This window comes from Lepisma saccharinum, chromosome 27, assembly GCF_977018435.1.
Source record: "Lepisma saccharinum chromosome 27, izLepSacc3.1, whole genome shotgun sequence".
Taxonomy (NCBI): domain Eukaryota; kingdom Metazoa; phylum Arthropoda; class Insecta; order Zygentoma; family Lepismatidae; genus Lepisma; species Lepisma saccharinum.
In genome coordinates, this window is record NC_139255.1 from 11,691,428 (window position 1) to 11,711,490 (window position 20,063).

General features: G+C 39.2%; 1 protein-coding gene across 1 annotated transcript in view; it reads right to left on the reverse strand.

The window, feature by feature from the left end:
* The window catches only part of LOC145980365 (dipeptidase 1-like), a 203,266-nt gene that overhangs the window by 77,785 nt on the left and 105,418 nt on the right, over positions 1–20,063 (reverse strand). The window contains exons 5-7 of the mRNA XM_083113427.1: positions 15,784–15,916; positions 13,190–13,340; positions 1,979–2,048 (exon numbers count right to left, since the gene is read on the reverse strand). Of these exons, the coding sequence (XP_082969553.1) occupies positions 1,979–2,048; positions 13,190–13,340; positions 15,784–15,916 (354 nt within the window). The remainder of the gene's footprint in view (positions 1–1,978; positions 2,049–13,189; positions 13,341–15,783; positions 15,917–20,063) is intronic.

The following is a 20,063-nucleotide window of genomic DNA, read 5'->3' on the forward strand; positions in this document are numbered from 1 at the left end:
GGCGAGCGGGAAATCCGCGAACACAAACCAGACAACACCGGTGGCGTCGAGAGATATGACGTGGCGGAAATAAGTACCACATTTATCTCGTTCTACATACTGCTGCGTTTCTTATCACGCTGGATTTGTCGCTTCCCCTCTCCACACTTCCCTTTCCAGCTTCTAGAGCACCGACGTAAGAACTGAAAAGACCTATAGCAACAACGCGTACTGCTTAGCTCCATTAACTCGCCTTCCCCTCTTCTCTACCGTTATGAGCAGACTTCCTCCACAGATTCCAGGGAAAGAGTTAATTGATTGATTTGGTGTTTCAAGTCCACTTTATGCACAGTAAGGTTAATCGGGACTGGACCTACAGTTTGGATTCCTTGATTACAAGGCGACTACGCAACCATTACGCCATCGGAGAGGCCCCACCGGGGTAGAGTATAGTATAGAGCGCTGCACTTTGCAGACTAACGAGGCTCTGGCCTCTGGACTCGCAGACAATACAATCCTTTGTGAGGCTCGTCTTGCGTGCAGTCTGTGTACGGTTCTGAATATCCTTTCATCAAATTCATCTTATCACCATTTGCCCTATCTTTACGATTAACAGAAAGTTGCGGAAAAGCGAAGTAAAATATATCAATTCAATGAATCGTAAACCAAAGACATCCATAATGTGCCTCTTCTTTCCGCGAAACATTCCTGTTTCTTGACACTTTTCATTTGTGTCTTGCTGAGGCATATTTAACACCAATGAAGGGTTGCACTCCCTACTCCTTCCCCAACCTTTGTCGCTCAAGAGACGTCATGTCGAAGAAAACGTAAAGATATCACAAAAGTAAGATGGCTGTTAGAAGCCAGAAAGAATATTTCAAATACGAAAGACTGAAGGCTGATTTCAAACGAAACATGGCTTATTGATTGTTATATTGTTACAGACAGAGCTAGGGAGGAAAGAAGTGAAGGGGAAGAGAAAATGGAGTATTAGAGGGGAGAGGATAAACGACAAAGAGAGAGAGAGAGAGAAAGAGGAATAGAATGGAAAGGTAAAAGAGATAGAAGGAAAATGAGAGAGAGAGAGAGAGAGAGAGAGAAAGGGTGGAATAGAAAAAAAAGAAGAAAGAGGAGATGAAATGAGACATAAACAACAGAGAGAAATGAGCAAAAGTGAGGGATCAAGGATTATAAAATTAAAATTATAATAAAGTAAATAACAGATGTTAGAGACAACGCTTGTGGATTGTATGTTCTTGCATATCCAATTTTAATTGATTTAAACTGTCGGCAATTCTGCTGTTCAGTACATTCTGTAAATGAGGAATTATTTCAGGTTTTGTCATTTCACGGATCCAAATAATTTGATGTGATATAAAACGAAGCTAATACCGTTATCTGTTAACAAAGGTTACATGGTACGTATGATTGCCTGAAGAGTAACGGATAGTCATTGTTCAGTTAATGAAATTATAGAATTCTTTACATCACATGTGAATTGTAAAATCAAATATACAAACTCACCCTGAGTTTATGTAAGGATAAATACATTTTCGCTCCTATTCGTAAATTAAAACAAAATATTCATCGGAGAATTTAATCTATGCACATGACAATCAACCAATTGTTTGTTGATGAATAAAATGTATGTTCTTTCGGAAACTGCATTTATCTGTGATTTCTGTAGGTACCAGGCATTAAGTGCATATATTGTGAATAGAATGCAGTTCCTAACGAAGCTAGAAATAATTATTAAATTATCCTTAAATGCGTTTGCATCTGTACAATCCATTTGGCATTTTAGAGACCGGTGAGAGGAATTGAAATAGAAAACACTTTATTTATTAAATTATTTCTGTTAAAAGAAATACACTCCTTACATGTTGATTAATAGCTATTGTTCTTATTGTATTTGAGAAACAGTGCAATAAAACAAGATGATAACATGTAGTCAAGTAAGAACAAGTAACAGTGAGAACTGAGTGCAGCGTCCACCTACCTTCCCAAAGTCCGTGAGGCCTCCGTGGTCCGGAATCTGTCCTGGAGCATCCACCGTGGAGCAGTCTGCCCTAACAAGGAGCAAAGCAATGAGCAAGTTGTACAAGGTTTATGTTAGACTAAAGAAGTAATATTATAATTAACTCTTTACAAAACTACTCCGACAAAGAAGTTAACAAGTTAAGGCATGTAAAAATAACAAAAACACATCTTATTACATATATACAGGGTGGGCCAAAAGTCGTAGAACAGTCGAATAAAATAAAAAAATATGCTCGACAAACAGGAATGAAATGTCCCTACACATGTTATAGGCGAGGGGGAAATGTCATAAACCATATCGTGTTTCCGGCGGCCATCTTGAAATTCGTCATCTTGGATTCAACTTCAAAATTTCAAATGGGAAGGGGGTGTGACACATCACCTAACACTAAAATGTGCTCAGGAATTCATATCTGTGGTTGTTTTTTTGTCTAGCTCGAACTGTTTTCGAGATTTACCATGGTTTTTCTGTTATTTTTCGTTTCAGGTTCACTGATTGAAGATGGTCCTCACGAAAGCTGAACGCATAGAGATTGTTCTGATGTCGGGTGAACGAAGTGTGAGAGTCATCGCAGATGATTTCAATCATCGCCATTCTGAATGGAATCCTATCTCACCCAACACAGTATCTACACTCCTTTCCAAATTCAGGGATACAGGAGCTGTTGAAGACAGGCCCAGGACGGGTAGACCTAAAACGGCTACGGACGAAGCAACAACAATAGCAGTGTTGGCATCCTTTCACAAAAGCCCTCAAAGGAGCACACGCCGTGTGTCCATGACAAGTGTCGTGAGTCGTACTCCATAAGGAGAATCTTAAAAACATTCAAGTGACACCCGTAAAAGTTGCAATTATTGCAGCATCTGACTGAAGATGACCCTGATCTTTGGTTAGAATTTGCAGAGTGATCCAATCAATCAACAGGAAACATCGGGTTTCCCACACCAGATACTTTTTTCAAACGAAGACAAATTACGTGAACGGCGAAGTTAATAAGCAAAACCATCGATATTGATCTGATGTTAATCCACATTGGATTGATCCCAGCAGGTTGGTAGGTTCACAGAAGATAATGGAATGGTGTGGGTTTTGGGGAACGTAAATTTTGGGACCCTTCTTCATTAAGGGGAATCTAACAACAGACGGTTATCTCCAATTATTGCAGAAGGATATGCTTCCATCACTGTTATCAGAGGACGGTAGTTTTCCCGCATCGCATACTTCCAACAGGACGGAGCAGCGCCTCATAATGGAAAGAATGTGAGGTCTTACCTGCATCAGCAATTTCTAGGGAATGGATTGGACGCAGAGTACCTGTCGAGTGGCCCCCGCGATCGCCTGATCTGACGCCCTTATATTTGTATCTATGGGGTGAAATCGATGGTTTACTCAGTCAAAATAAGGGATAATGAGCACCTTAAGAGCCGAATCCATGAAGCCTTGGCCTCTATCCAGCCTGTTGTGTTGTCCAGAGTTCATGCAGAGTGGAATCACAGATTGACATTGACAATTGAACATCATAGGCAGCATGTGGAACACGTGGTAAAGGCAAGTGATATGTGTTCTTCATGGAAAATCTCGAAATCCGTTCTAGCTAGACAAGGAACAACCACAAATATGAATTCGTCAGAAAATTTCAGTGCTAGGTGACGTGTCACACACACCCCCCTTCAAATTTGAAATTTTGAAGTTAAATCCAAGATGGGGGGTTTCAAGATGGCATACCGGAAACTCGGTATGGTCTATGATATTTTCACCTGAAAGCATGTGTAGGAACATTTCATTCCTGTCTGTCGCGTATTTTTTTAATTTTATTCGTCTGTCCTAAGACATTTGGCCCACCCTGTATATACATGCTTAATGATTTATTGATTTTGTTTATTTCACTTCGCTTTTCTGCCACTTTTGGCTAAGATGATACGATGAAATTCATGAATGGACACTCACAAACACCCATGCCCAGGTCGGGAGGCGAACTCAAGACCCCTGGCGTTGTAGCGCGATGTGCTAACAACTTCGCCACGAGGGCGGCATATGTATACCTCGTACAGGGTGGCCATAATTAAAGTTACTCAACTCATCTCTCTGTATTCTGTTTGAGGCATCGTAGAACTAAAAAAATTAGTGAATCCACTATGCAGACTATGGGGAAGAGGATGGCGATTAAAAAGGTTCAATTTTCCTCCACCAGGTTAAAATGTGGCGCTATAATAATGAATATTGAAAAACATACGTCAGGTGTACAAATCTTTATTTTTGGTTTCTGCCAGTTCAGCAGTGTTCAATATGCGTGCCAGAAATGTGAATGACCATTTTGAAGCGTAGCATAGCATGATCAACAGTTGCACAAAGCATGTCTAAGGGAAATGGTAGCGACATGCCAGTTTATACTTGCTTTCAGCTTAGGCAGCGTCTGCACACGTTTCTGGTACACACGATCTTTCAGTTATCCCCATAGCCAGAAATCACACGGAAACAAGTCCGGCGAACGGGAAGGCCAAGCACCGGGAAAACCCCTTGAAATGACGCGATCAAGGCCAAAGTTGTCCCGAAGAAGTTCCGTGAGTTGTTTACCAGTATACGGGGCTGCTCCATCTTACATGAAGATTTTGGTCGCTAAACATCCTCGTTCTTGCAAGGCAAGAACCACGTGCTGTGCAAGGATTTAAGCGTAACGTGCACTAGTAATGGAGCATCGGACTGGGCCTTTCTGTGTTTGCTCCTCGAAGAAAAACGGACTCAGAGCAGTGAAACCACACCAGACAGTGACGTCATCAGAATGCAATTGTTGTTGCTGCAACACACAGGTCGGCCAGGCACCCACATATGCGCAGGTTTTGTGTTTTTCAGCCCCATCGAGGGTGAAGTGCGCCTCATCTGTGCACAGAATATTCCAAGGGCACATGTCGTCCACGGCCATCCTCGCCAGAAATCGAAGAGCAAAATCGATGCGTAGAGGCGGATCTTGCGGCTTTAACTGATGAACCACATGGATCTGATAGGAGTACCACTGTAAAATGGACCATAGCACTTTGTGAACCGTCAACCAAGGCAGGGACAATGAACGTCCCACATTCGCTCACTAGTCGAAGGAAATCGGGAACAAGAGGCTCTATCCGCCACTGCAACAGACAACTTCTTCTGCAATCGGCTGGCGGCCCTTTCCTGGTGCAACACCTACATCTCCAGTCTCTTCAAATTTCTTCATCATCTTTCTTAACCCATGCGTCGTCACGGTCCCCTTTCGAAGCCCTTTCGCATGACGATAACCTCTCAGTGCAGCTGCACTATTACTACCGTTCTGATAAAATATAGTACAAGTTTGGGCAACCTTTCATCGGGAACACTGGCAGTCAATACAGTGTAGGCCCACCCTTAGCCTTGATGACAGCGTTCACTCTCACAGGCATACTTTCAATCAGGTGCCGGCAGCTTTCCTGAGGAATGGCAGCCCATTCCTCGCAGAGCGTCAAAATGATAAGAGGTATTGATGTTGATCAGTGTGGTCTAGCACGAAGTCGGCATTCCAAAACATCCCAGAGATGTTCTATGGGATTCAAATCAGGACTCTGCACAGGTTAGTCCATTAGTGGGACGTTGTTGTCATCAAACCACTCCCCCACAAGCCCTGCAGTATGGATGGGTGCTCGGTCGTGTTGAAAGACACATTGGTCATCCCCGAACTCGTCTTCGACGGTAGGCAGCATCAAAGCTGTTAAAATGTCAACGTAAGCTTGTGCCGTGACATTGCCATATAACGCAACAAGGGGGCCAGGCCCCCTCCAAGAGAAACATGACCACACTGTAACCCCGCCACCTCTGAATTTCACAGTCGGCACTATACAGGCTGGTAGATATCGTTCACCAGGCATTCGCCACACCCACACCCTACCATCGGATCGCCACATTGTGTACTGTGATTCATCACTCCACACAACGGTTTTCCACTGTTCTGTAGTCCAGCTTCGACGCTCCTTGCACCACACGAGGCGGCGTTTGACATTTGTCTGTGTGATGTTTGACTTATGGGCAGCTGCTCGGCCATGGAAACCAAGTTACCGCACTTTGCGCCAAACAGTAATGGTGCTTGGAGTAGATCCTGATGCAGTTCGGAATTCCTGTGTGATGGTGGCGATGGATGATTGACGATAATGCTGTACGACCCTCTTCAACACTCGATGGTCTCTGGAGGTCAACATGGGAGGTTGGTCTGCAATATTTTGGGATGTACACATCCCTTCACTATAAGAGCGGAAACAGTGGACAGAGGGATGTTTAGGAGGGTGGAAATCTCACACACAGACTTCCTACACAAGTGGCACCCAACCAACTGACCACGTTGAAAGTCTGTGAGTTCGTCAGACCATCTCATACTGCTGTCTCACACTGTCTGCAGACTACTGAGTTCGCTGACTATGTGTTCCATGCGGTAGATGTCAGTACTGTGTCGCCCTCTATGATAAACACACGTTTCGCGGTGTGTCCGGATACATTTGATCACATAGAGGACGTTCTTTCTTATTTAATGGCGTGGTGATCACTTCTGAACTTTTGTTCAGCACTCACCTTAAGTGATTTAGCTGAGTTATTAATTAGAAAGACATTTGCTAGTGGCTGGAAGTTGCGAGAAAATAATATATCGTTTATTGCAAGATTGCAAGGTAAAGGCAAATCCATAACCAATTTGAGCAGTTTACGTCATTATTACAACCCATCATGGAAGTACAGCGCCACAATTCAACCTGGTGGCGGAAAATGAAACTTTTTTATAGCCATCCTCTTCCCCATGGCCTGCATAGTGGATTCGCCAAATATAAGAGTTCTATGATGCCTCAAACAGGCTACAGAGGGCTCTGAGTTGGGTAACTTTAATTCTGGGCACCCGGTACATACATACATACATACAAATGTATTTGTATATATTACAGGGTGTCCGGATTGTAACTGGTCGTTTTTAATTAGTTATTACATTTCAACAAAATATTTCAAAGCAATAGTACATTTGTGAGTTTGGTTCAGGTAATTTCCATACAGATACAACTAGCGGTGGCAGAACTAATATCGCTCAAACAAAAATGGCATCGATACGGGAAAAATCACCCGTAGTCAAGAATGGTGCTACTAATTCCAAGGTCCGCTGTTCATGAAGTGAAGTCGTGCACAAACGGTTACGTTTATACGCACACAAGGTGCAGTTGTTGCACGAAATTAAGCCAAATGACAAGCCGAAAAGACATTAATTTCCCATTGTCATTCTGCAGAAGATTGATGTTACCCCATTATTTCTTTGGGGCTACATCAAAGACATGGTGTATTTTGCCCAAAGGTTTGATGATCAACAAGAACTACAGCTCCGTATTTGGAATGCTCTTGCTTCTGTAATCCATCAGATGCTACAGAACACGTGGAGGGAGATTGAAAACAGGCTGGATATTCTCTGTGCAACAAACTGAGCTCATTTAGACCTAGGCCTCCACGATGGCGCTATGGTAGCTGCAGCGAAGCTGGGGGACGCCAATTTGAACAACCGTTGTGAATGCAGCAGCTTGTGAAACTTGTGCAGGTAATGAAAATATTACATCTTCATACACTGATTTTCGCATATACAAGTAACTTTCGATTAAGTCGTTTCCGGATCAGGGTTTCTTATCTCAAATTGATAAATGTGCCCTTCTCCATCACCCCTGAGAGTTTGTATCATCAGCCCGGAAACATCCTGTATAAATAAACACATGGAAAAAATAAAAATATATGAAACGAAATTAAAGTAAAATGGTGGATATGAATGGTAAAGATACGAAAGGGTAGGACATAAAAGGAAACGAAAAAGAAAGGGATGGACAAGAAAAAATACAGATAACAGTGGCGGCGATTGGGTTCTGAAACTTTGTGGGTAAGGTGCCAAAACGATTAGGGGGGCAAGGACATTTTACTTTCCCTTGGCAGATAAGGTTTTAGCATAATGTGGGGGCACAAGTGGCAAAAGTAAGGGGGAATGCCCCCTCGTTCCCCCTAATCGCCGCCGCTGACAGAGAACAAAGAAAAGTAAATGGAAATAGTAAAATTATATGGATGGAGATTAATAGAGTGGAATGGAAAAGAGAGGAAAGGAAATTATAGACGATGGAAAGGAAACAAGAGAAAGTCGTGTGAGAAAACACATATGAAAAAGAGGAAGAAGTAGAAGGAAAGAGAAGGAAAATAATTAACTAGAATGGAAAAGAAAGAAACATAAGGAAAGCAGTAAAAATCGAACCCTGCTTTTCAAGTTAGTATTTGTGATGCTTGAATAATAGTTTTCCTGCATATCAATTCTGCAGTGTGTGTTATTTACATTAATTTTCATTTTTCATTTAGTGACAATTTTCGACCTGTTTAAGGTAACCACAACGATTAGCAATGCCTTCTGCAGACATCGAAATACTCGCTCCTTTTCCGCTACACCAGTTACTGTATATCGACTTGTTATGCAAAGGCATGCACTGTGTGTAGGTAAGAGCAGCTAAAGGCTCCACATGTGGTCGTTGATGTGAATTGTGTGAATTATTATCAACAGATCCGATTTTTTCACTAGTATCTATATTCACAGGTATCAATTTGAATATGAGATGGTTTCAAGTACACAAACACGTAAAATAAACTGAGTAAAGTTCTGTTGTACGTAACAACCAGGCCTCCTCGATGGCTCAGTAGTAGAGTCGTCGCCTTGTAATCAAGGGGTCCCGGGTTCTTTAACCGGTGGAGACACATAGTGGTTCGGATCCCACTTTAAACAGTAGGTCCAGTCACGATTAGCATTTCTGTGCATAAAGTGGACTTCAAACAACAAATCAATCAATCGATCAATACATCACAACCAGATTACTTTCATCAGAATCTCAAAATCTAGACTTGCCTACAATTTGTCGGTTATGTCCCCATCATCCCTCATTAGCTTTAAATCATGTTACCAATCCATGCACTACATGTTATTCTATTCACATGTTATTCTATTCTAATACAGGGTTATAATTCAACGTGGGGATTTATGGAGATACACGGATATAAATGCTTGTATTGCCAGTGATCACAGAATAATTTCGTTATTAATGGCTAGTAATGAAATATCTTTATAAATATGAAAAAGATCGTGATAAATGTTAAAAATGTATTTTTGTATAATTCAATCATTTCATACATTCTTGTTTTATTTTTAGGTTCCTGATAATGGAAAATGGGTAATTGACTAAATTATTTTTTAATATTTTTTAATTGAAGAATTTTTTTAACTAATAAAATTTGTGATGCGCTAAATAGCATTATCATAATCGTTAAATATTGATAACTTTTGTTTCTAAATCCACTTTATGCACAGAAAAGCTCATCGGGAATGGACCTGGAATTTAAAGTAGCATAAGTATTACCCCGGGGTCCCTTGATTGTAAGGCGACGATCATACCACTAGCGTACAAATCTTATGTCTCAAATCATAACTCGGAGAAAATTTGCTACAAGAAAACAGGGACACTGTCCAAACAAATTGTAGAAGACAATTTAGGTAAAAACGACTCTGTATCAACAAAATGTGCACGAGAATTCAGGTTAAGAAAATAAGATTTTTACTAACTTTGCAAGACAATTTAAATAAAGGATACAGTCCTAACAAATTGTGCGAAATTAATTTACAGAAAAGGTGACACAAAAGCATAAGGCCCAATTAAACTAAATATTCGTTTTTTTACCATAGTTTACCGAACATTTAAACTTTAACGCCGCTTTAATCCCGTTCATCCTCTTGATTTGTTCTTCGTGGAAGGGTTGGTATTGTGTCTACTCCAGATTCTACTACTATTGTAAATGATCTTTCAGATTTCAAAGTTTAATAACTCACGTTTATTTATTCACATTGACATGCAACTTATGTTAAATTAAAGAAAAAACTCAAAAGGTTTTAGTGTCTGGCAAAGCTAATGTTTAGTTACGCATTCCGCCGCTAAGGAGAGAATTTTGTGTCCTGGAATTTCATGTACAACAGCCCAGTTATTTGTGTCCAAGGAAGTTTCAAGACGAAGTTCGGGTTAGATCCAACAAGCGGGCACTCAATTCGGAAGTGGTACAGACAATTTAAAGAAAGTGGATGTATCTGCAAGAGTAAATCAACAGGCTGGCCAGGAGTTAGTGATGAAACAGTTGAGCGTCAGAAGCCCCAAAAAATCAACGCTTCGTGCAAGCAGAGAATTGAAATTTGAAGCGTTTTCGCAGAATCTTCCACACTGTTGTCTGCTTCAAGTTAAATTCTCCGCTTGCAGGAACCGTTGATATGGGTTGGGTTAGAGGGTGTACACAGGCAACAATTTTTTCGAGTTCATATTCAAGCAAGTTATGAATTATTAACACTTCATTCTCCACAATCAGTATCAATAGTTTCATCATGTTTATGGAAGTACATAACATCGTTTCTCATTAGTGTTTGCGAGGGGTGTTGTTTGTTTACTCGACTAAGTAATTGGTGTTCACCTCCTGTTGATTCACGCATCTTCATCTCCAAGGACCATTCAATATTCCTCCGTCCTGTTGTTCCCGCTGTTGCCGATAGTTTGCTGGGATGAATGTCAAAGCCTTGCTTGAGAGCAATCTTGGAGACCTCAATTAGCGTTTGTAAAGCAACAGGTAGATATGAAAGATCGAAGAAACTAGGAAGCCACAGTCCTGATGAAAATTGCATCTCGTCCTAGACTCAACCACGGTTCATTGCTAATTAGCATAATGATTGGAGGACAAGTTTGTCTGAGTGTATAGACCTGTTTGGTATGACGGTGCGTGAATTCGTGCTTCAGATCTAACCGCTTTCAAATTAGATTGTAGGATCAAAAGACAATTGAAAGCAGTTACTCTTGCAGAATTGTGATTAACAGAGGTAGATTGTATAGCTCCAGTGAAGACATTAACCCTATCTTACTTCTTTTTTAAAATTTTTCAAATGTGAAAATTGAAAATAAATTACATTGTTTCCTAGGGTGTTCTCAATTTTCTGTATTACTTTTGTTAAAAGAAACATAAATATAATGAAAATAGGAGGCAAAATGCACTTGGTCGGCTTATCAGGCGCCATCTTTAAATGTGTGTTATTCGAGACACTCCTGTCAGTGACAATGTACAATTAGTTGGTAATGATAGTAATTTTTGTAATTATTATAATTAATAAAAAACTGCAGTCTACAAACAAGAAAGCATATTATAAATAGTATTATGTTTTTGTGAGTTTTACCGAATGTCAAAATAAAGTGACACACATGCTATAATTGGTTATTATTTTTCAATAAAAATGATAATTATAAATAAATAATAATAAATAAAATCACATATAGGCAACAAAGAAAGCAATGAAAATATTTAATAACAAAAGTATTTCTTAATATTTAGTGATGGAAAAGTGTGGACCTGTGAGTCTCCCACCCCCCTGAGGTAAGTAAGTTTCTCCCACGGCAAAGTAAGCTAGGGCTAAAACTGATAAAACATTTACTCACTTCCAAGATAGAATTTTCTTGGGCTTTTCTTTTCTACTTTGGTTACTTCATGAATTCATACTGAGCCTTTTCTCCTGATGAATGAATAAACCTCAGTCCTAGGGATTTGGAGGTGAATGGGATGAACTCTCCAGCACTCTAAAGCTTCCAATCTCTACAGAGCTCACGTTCTCAGCAACTGGAGAAATTATCTTTTTCATTGATTTGTTAATATGGTTTATTTTACTTCGCTTTTCTGCCACTTTTGGCTAGTCGCGAAGATGAGGATGAGTGATAATATGATGAAATTGATAAAAGGACACGCACTATCAATGCCAAGCCTGGGATTCGACCCCGGGACCCCTGGCGTCGTAGTGCGCTAACCATTCCGCCATGGAGGTCGACAGATTTCCTTTCTGATCCAATATCAATTGCAATTACAACATTACTTCGGTTTAACCGTGATGATGAGAAAGAACAATGATTCTATGAAGGAGATGAAAGTAAACATAATATTTCACGCAAGGAATTTCTGGGAATTGAACCCAGAATCCTCGGTAAGGAGATCTGGAGTCCAGCATCCAAGGTCCATGAAGACCGTATACGCAAGTGTTCACCAATGAACGAATGAGAGAAGGATTGAGTGCATGGAAAGAAAAACCCTTCTATACAGTTATATCCGGATTTTGTCTACAAATTCACGAGACAGAGATTTCTTTGCGAGAATGAAACTATACAAAGTAATAATTGACTCCATCGCAGTAACAATGTTACAACTAATGTTTTTGCTAAGTGATGTACAAAGACAGTACAACGTTGCTCTTAGCATCTCAAATATGGTAATGGTTTCTGATGTGCAGTTGATAGATAGATCTTCACCGTCAAACTTCAGTTTGGAAACAGTGATTAGTACAATGTTCTTGTATCTATCAATTATTTCATTTTCTTCTTAATTATGTATGCATGTTTCATATATAACTTAGACAATTTATTTATTTCTAAATTGCGAAACATTGAATATAAAATTAATTTGATATTTTTACAACTAAGGATTTGAGTTGCAAATAAATGTGCATAATTTTATATTTTTTGGTTTACACAAATAACATTAACAAGTAAAACTATTTTATTTACAATGAAAGTCCATTCATTTCTAAATAATTTCAAAGTTGTTTTACGAATGCTCTCTGAATTCGAAATATCGAATTTTTTCTAATAAAAACTGTTGAATTTTGAATATCTTGTCAATATGTCCTTGTCACAAACAAGCACACTCCGTTGTCTAAAATGTTTGCTATTCATAAACAAAGACTATTCAATTGTTGTAATTTAATTTTGTCCCTTATGAGAAATTTATTTATTGTTTCTAAATTAAAAAAGGAATACATAATCACCTACTAAAGTTTAAATTATGACTCAAAATTACTCAAAGAAATGAAATAATTTGAATTTAATGTTTGTAGTTTCATTCCTTTTACTTTGTATCAAGACGATGATTGAACTGATGAAATACATGAGTCAGGATTTGAATTTCTTGTAACCCTTAACTTCGTAGGACTTATGCTAAGCACTTTCAGTTAATTTTCTGCTCTTAATTTAGTAATAGTAATCACCACCTCAATATGTTTTAATACATAGAATCCAATTAAAGACTAGACAATTCTTTAATAGCAAAATGACTCACCAAGGTGTGTTGCAGCTGTGGGTCAGCGTCATGTATCTCGCTCCCAGCTGATAGAACATCCTCAACACAGCCAGACTGCTCCCGATGGAATGGCCTCCTTCCACACCTATAAGGCTCGCCAGTTTTCTGGAGTGATGGGCCTCAAAAATTCCTAGAATCAAGGAAGCAAATACTATTATAAAGGGTGTCTAAAAAATAATGGACATTTTGAAATGGAAAATAAAAGAAGAAGCTGAACTTCGAAGCAAGTGTATATGGACATGAATAATACAGGGTATGCAATTAATTGTAAACATATTTTTCATTCACAAGATGACATTCATGTTTGAAGATGACGTCAGGAAAATGGCTATCGTTTGGCCAAACAACTGTCTTAATATTGAAATTGATTGTTTGTGGATGTCAGAAGAGGAGTATTTCCATCTCAATGGCTTCGTCAATAAGCAAAATTTCCGATATTGAGCCCTTTAATACCGGCGTATACTGAATGAAGTGCCGTTACACAGCAACAAGTGTGAAGTGTCATCGTCTGGCATCTTGGGCCCTTCTTTTTTGAAGGTCGTTATTCTTAAAACACGCTATGCAGAATTCCACTGCTCCATGATAACTGAATATCATCTGACACCTACATAACTACATAACATCCGACATAACTGAAGAGTGCGGACCAATGTTAGCAAAATGAGGTATTCGAATGGGAATTAAATACCTGCCAAAGTCAATGTGTGATTGGGGTTCACAACGTGCAAGGTGTACGGCACGTTCTTCTTTGCTGGACACAAGGTGGCAGGCAATGCGATTTCGATATGTTTGCAATTGTTCCTTCAACCACAATCGGAACAAAATTGCATGTTTGAAATAGTGTCTTTCCAACAGGATAGAGTACCTACCCACTTTGCAATGACTGTTACTAAGTACGTGGATGCTACGTCTCCACGTAGGTAGATTGGTAGAGGCTCACAATGAATATGGGCACCACGACCTCCGGATCTCACACCTCTTGCCTTTTTTTGCATGGGGCTACATGTGTACAGGATGAAGATCACCTCTCTTCAATATCCCTTCAACGTATCCCGCATGCTGTACTCAACATGACACCGGCAATAGTATCGAAGGTGTTTTGTGAAACTGTGCGTTGTTGGGATGCATGTGTGGATATACAAGTTGCTCATATGGAAGTACATTGACATGAAACTTTCATGGATTTTGTTCTGTACACCACTTATTATTTCCAATATTTTTTCTTACAATGTTGATTATGTGTTAACATGCACTGGGGAGTTTAACATTTGTTCTAATTTCAAACATCTTTTCTAAAAAAAATGGATCGAGACTTTATAATTACCTTTTATTTCTTAAATGCAATATTATTAAAAAATATCGTCAATAATTTATTTCGAATTATTTTTTAGTACAAAATTTGATTTCATTCATACTAATTTCATCATTCGGGAAGTATGTTTAAAGTAGTTTGTCATTTGTGAGTCATAAGATCGTTCTATAGGGTTTTTAATATATTTGCTAATATTATACTAATCTCCGAATTTGGTGTGGTATGATATTAATTTGCTATGCATTTCTCTTTACTACTAATAGTAGTATATTTTTTTCTTTTCATTTTACTGCATTTTACGTTTTTTGTTTTAGGAAAACTTCTCCACATGTCGGGATATGCTTCCATGGACCTACACCAAGCATGTTACTAATAGCAAGTATTATGTTCTACCTACTGAGAGAGGCCAGGTCAGGCCTATTTCCTATATAAGTTTATTATGTCACCAAAATTAGCAGATTGAGGTGTTGTTCCTGTTTAAGTACATAATCATTATCGAAGCAAGTTTTATGTAAAGCTTGTGAAATATTGATTGAATTCTATCAGCTATTACTAAAGCTATAAGACACATAATTCCTCTCCCACTTTTAGGTCATCTCCACTATAAAAGACATGCGAGTCCCTGCAGTATTTCCGAAATCAATAGTTATTACCAACAATGTAATAGTATATTATTAATACTTTCAGAAATCCAAATTGAATTGCTGGAGTATTAAGCTTAGTCGGCCTCAGTTGTTAGAAGAGAGAGTCAAATGAAAGCCTTAATGTGATTTTTTTATTTTATCTAGTAGATTTCTGTATGATGATTGCACAAATTTGCTGCATTTTAGCACAGACCTATTGCTGATCTACATATATTTTCAGCTTTCAGTGCGTGCCTGAATACCTTAAGAAGAATAAGTTTTTGGGATGCACGTGTAGTCGTCACCTATGAGCCACTGGGAAGGCCTTTCCATCCATCTGCCTGTGGACTGAGGCCATTGTCGAACTTTCTCGTCGATTACTAAACTTGCTGGTGTGGTAAGGCTGCAAAGAGATATTGAATTTTCATTTGTCGAGAAATGTCTGTACGTGTACATTTGAGATGTATACAGTGTGTCCTACAATTTTTATAAGACTTTCAAGGTTTTCACTTGAATTTCATAGTATTTACGATTTTTCCAAATTTGGTGCTTAATTTATGTATAATTTGTTGTGCAGTAATTGTTCTCAGAATATTATACTATTCTACTCTAAAAGCAGGATATGTTTTGGAAATTACCTTCCGATGTCGTAACGAGCTGCATGTGAGCAGGATATTTGTCAATCAACCTCCTTATCACATCTATTTGTTCTAAAGTTAGTTGTACTGCGTCCAAATATTGCGAACTGCATGGCACGTATGCAGACCAAAACTGAAAGTATAAGAAAACAAATACATAAATTATTTGAAATAGTGTTGAAAATAATAATAAATATTCGTAAATGTACATGTACTAAAGATATGTTTCGTGTGTTCTAAGCACTTGGTATTGACTGTTGGATCTGTTTTGTAATTTGACACAGGGTCATGGTGCTCCTATCGTTAGCGGCTGGGTGCGAACTGAATTACTTGCTATGTTGGTTGTTCCATTTACTAAATCCCTTGCACAATTTATGCATCAGGACTGTTCTTAAAATGATAGTGATATCGTAATGATATATGAGTGGTTCAGAACACAAGTGGTTTAACTCCATTCAAGACATTTTTGAAAAAATGGCACATTTTAATAACTTACGTTATATGTGTATGTACTGTATATGATTATGGACTGTGTTTAATTGTTGGAGTGCAAACATAGTTGGTGCCTATATGAGCAAGAATTTGAAACTCAGGAGATACTTCTAGCACAGAAATGTTGATACTTTACAGCTCTAAGTAATTAAATTTCAATTAAAAGTGGAGTTACACCATTTGTGTACTAAATCCCTAATATACTGGTTGAGGAATTGTGTTTCCGAAACATGATTTGATTACGACTGTTTATTGATTGATTGATTTGGTTTATTTTACCTAGCTTTTTCTGTAAATTTTGGCTAATCGCGAAGATGAAGATGAGAGATGATGTGGTGAAATTAATGAAGGGACACTTACACCAATACCGGGATTCGATGCCGGAACCCGTGGCGTAGTAGAGCCCTGTGCTAACCACTCCGGCGTTGTGAATAACAAAACATTTTAAAATGCAAAACATGACAAAGATAGAAATTATAACACAAGCAAACAGATTAAAACATAGTACTTGAGAACACTCTTTACTCTCCTATACTCTGTCCCTCGAGAGGGCTCCACCAATGAACAAGTGCGAGGGAACGTGATTGCGTGAAGAGGGAAAGCAACTGCTACAACCAGCTTTTCCAGCAGCGTATACTGTTTGGTTCCGCCCACTCGATTGCTCCCCTCCTCTGTCTTTACGCTCCACAGATTCCCGGGATAGAGAATAGAAGATACGATGAATGTGCGTATAAATTAACAAAACCTCAAGTATGTTTTTCAGAGGAAGAAAAGGTTTATTCACAGTTGAACCACACACTCTTCACGCTCCGTGTGATTACACAGATGACTGCATGAACACTTCGTCTACCGTTATTGCCTTGGTTATATGTGAACTTAAATATGCCAAATCTGTAAGGAACTGTGCAAAGCCCGAATGAAGACCGATCCTTCGAATCGCAAATTCGTTTAATTCTGCTAATGTGCGGTTTCATGTGCTGTGGTACCGCGCTGACCACTGCACCGTGAGCAGCTTCTGCTCGTCCCGGTTGCGCTTTGAAAAGCGGTTTCCGTGGAAGGGTTTATATGAGATGTATGATTAAATCAAATGTAGCCGATCCTCCCTCTCTTGATTTTGACGAACGTGCATGTTTGAAACTCGGTTACCGTGATTAGCGAGAAGGTTTGGAGTAACAGTTGAAACAGTGATGTACGATGTGTTTAATTTGAGTGAAAAACGCTTAGAGAACTTGGTGGATGCATATCTTCACGTTTGAAGCGATGTTAGACAGAATGCTGTTTCTGGGATTATAGGCGCATCTAAATTTCACGATGTTTATGTCTCGTCGTGCGTGAATGGTATTTTTCAACTGCATTCCGAAATTTAGGTTTGTCTCTTCACTGCATGCAAACGTAATACGATGGTTATTAATAAGGGTTTTCCAAATGCCCTTCCGATATTTAAATTCACTATAACTTTGTAACGAACAGAGATATTTCAGTGAAATAAATTTTGTACTATACAGCAGTCTTTAAAGTTTTGCCTCGCAACACTCCGCTTTGAAAGGATCACGTGACTGCGCTGCGAGCGATCGGGTGATTCAAAGATGGCGTCGATTCAAACAGCACGTGGATTGGATGCAGAGGACCCACATCATGGCCCGTAAGGTTGCTAGACCTGGTTCCGTTTGACTTTTGGCTTTGGGGTTATATCAAGACGGAAGTGTACGCGGAAAGCCAAGAGATCTGGATGACCTCAAAGCAAAGATATAGGTATCCTGTCATCATGGGCATTTCGGATTCAGGACGAGATTGTAGGAATGCATAGATGTGGATGGCGTGGCGATGAGGATGACAGACATTCAGTGTTACCAGGTGAAACTTTAAAGACTGCTGTGAAGTGTATTTCACTGAAATATCTCTGTTCGTTAAAAAGTTGTAGAGAATGTAAATGTTGGAAGGAACGTTTGAAAAATTATATGTAATAATCCATAGCCCAACAGTCCGTGATGGCCAAGGCCTACCTATCCACGAGTCTGGTGTGGGTCACACCCAGCTTGCACCAGACGCCAAAACTAAATGCTAAGAAATATAAATCTGGCCCTACTAACCTAAACTAACCATATATGGATTGTTAGGGCTGAGCGGAATTGTAGGTTAGAATTTTTTAGATTAGCACGACCGGGTTTAGAGCTTTTAGTATTTAGTTTTGGCGTTTTCCCCCTACCGACTGCCGACCAGCCTCCCACATTCCTCGCAGATGTGGGCCATCATCCATCAAGTTACGGGGTGACAACAAGACAAACCACCAGTCGTTATTCTAGGCGTTCATGGCCAGGTTATACTACATATTCGTAGCTCCCCAATTTCCTCATAATGGTGAGTGGGCACCGTTCCCATATACAGGTCGAAATCCCAGGAGAAAAGTTGTTCCTTTAATGGTTCACTTAACTAATTATTTCTCACTGGCACAATACGCAAAATTTTCACAGAAAATGATCTGAGGGTACACTCTTTCTAGCCGGCTCTCGCGGTGGAGTGGTTAGCACATCGCGATACGACGCCAGGGGTCCCGGGTTAGAATCCTGGCCTGGGCATGGATATTAGTGAGTATCCATTCAGCAATTTCATAATATCATCACTCATCCCCATCTTCGCAAATTTGTCAAAAGTGGTGGAGAAGCCAAGAAAAATAAAGCAAATCAATCAATCAATGAATCAACACTTTCTAGCCGGTCCTGGCTCTATCGTGCTACCAAGCAGGCACTCTCTTCAACTCATATATTTTTGCCTTGATTGTTGAAGAGAGCTTTCACACTGATGTGACCAGCTACACATGACATTTGGAAACGCGTCAATCAACATCAGCGTTCTACATAGCAACCTGAGGGCCTCACCGATATCGTAGTGGTAATACTGAGTGTTTGTAGTCAAGGGGTTCTGGAATCGACCTCTAATGGTTAGTAACTAGGGGTACTGTTTTAAACTTTACGTTCAGTCAGGATTAGCCTATCTTAGCATAAATTAGACCTAAACTTTGACAAACATTGGCAGAGTGGCATTGCATATCATGTTCTTTCATGATCATTACCAGTACACGTTTCAACTGGCTCCCTTCCTTTTTGAAGGAAGCATTTTACATTTACATTCCTCCTCCCTTGTAAAGTATGCAACAGTGCTGCCAGTTAGTGGATTCATGTTGCCCCCTTTTCAAACGCAAAGCTGAAATGTGTTATTTAATAATTCACACGCTCTCTTACACGGTTGATAACCGAATTGCATTTTTAAAATTTAAAATTTAAAATTTAAAGTTCTTCCAAATGGTGAAAAAATTAAGTGCCCTCTGATTTTAAAGTTACTTTTTCGTGTATTATCTATACTTCACATTACTTTCGGAGGAATGTTCTAACTAATGTTAACCAATGAATGTTCTTACACTGTTAATAAAATGGGGTGATTCGACTAAACTTTACAGGCTATTTCCACGTGTGGCGTCATATTTTTCTGTTACCTCCTCTATGCTCAAGATTTCAGCCATTTTCTTTGTTAGATTAAGCAATTCAAAATTAGTGTCTTCATTGTGATTTGCTTACTTAGAAATTTCGCGTGCCATATTTACACTTGACTCTAATTCCTATGGGATAACATATGTATTATCCCAATGTTAATTGTGGATAATATTTTAATGGGGTTACAATCGATTATCAACATTATATTGTTTTAAGAAGTTGTTTATGCATAGAAATGTAAGTTGAGTCATGTTAGAAATGGTTTTGTAAGTTGTAAATTAAATCGTGGTTATTATGAAA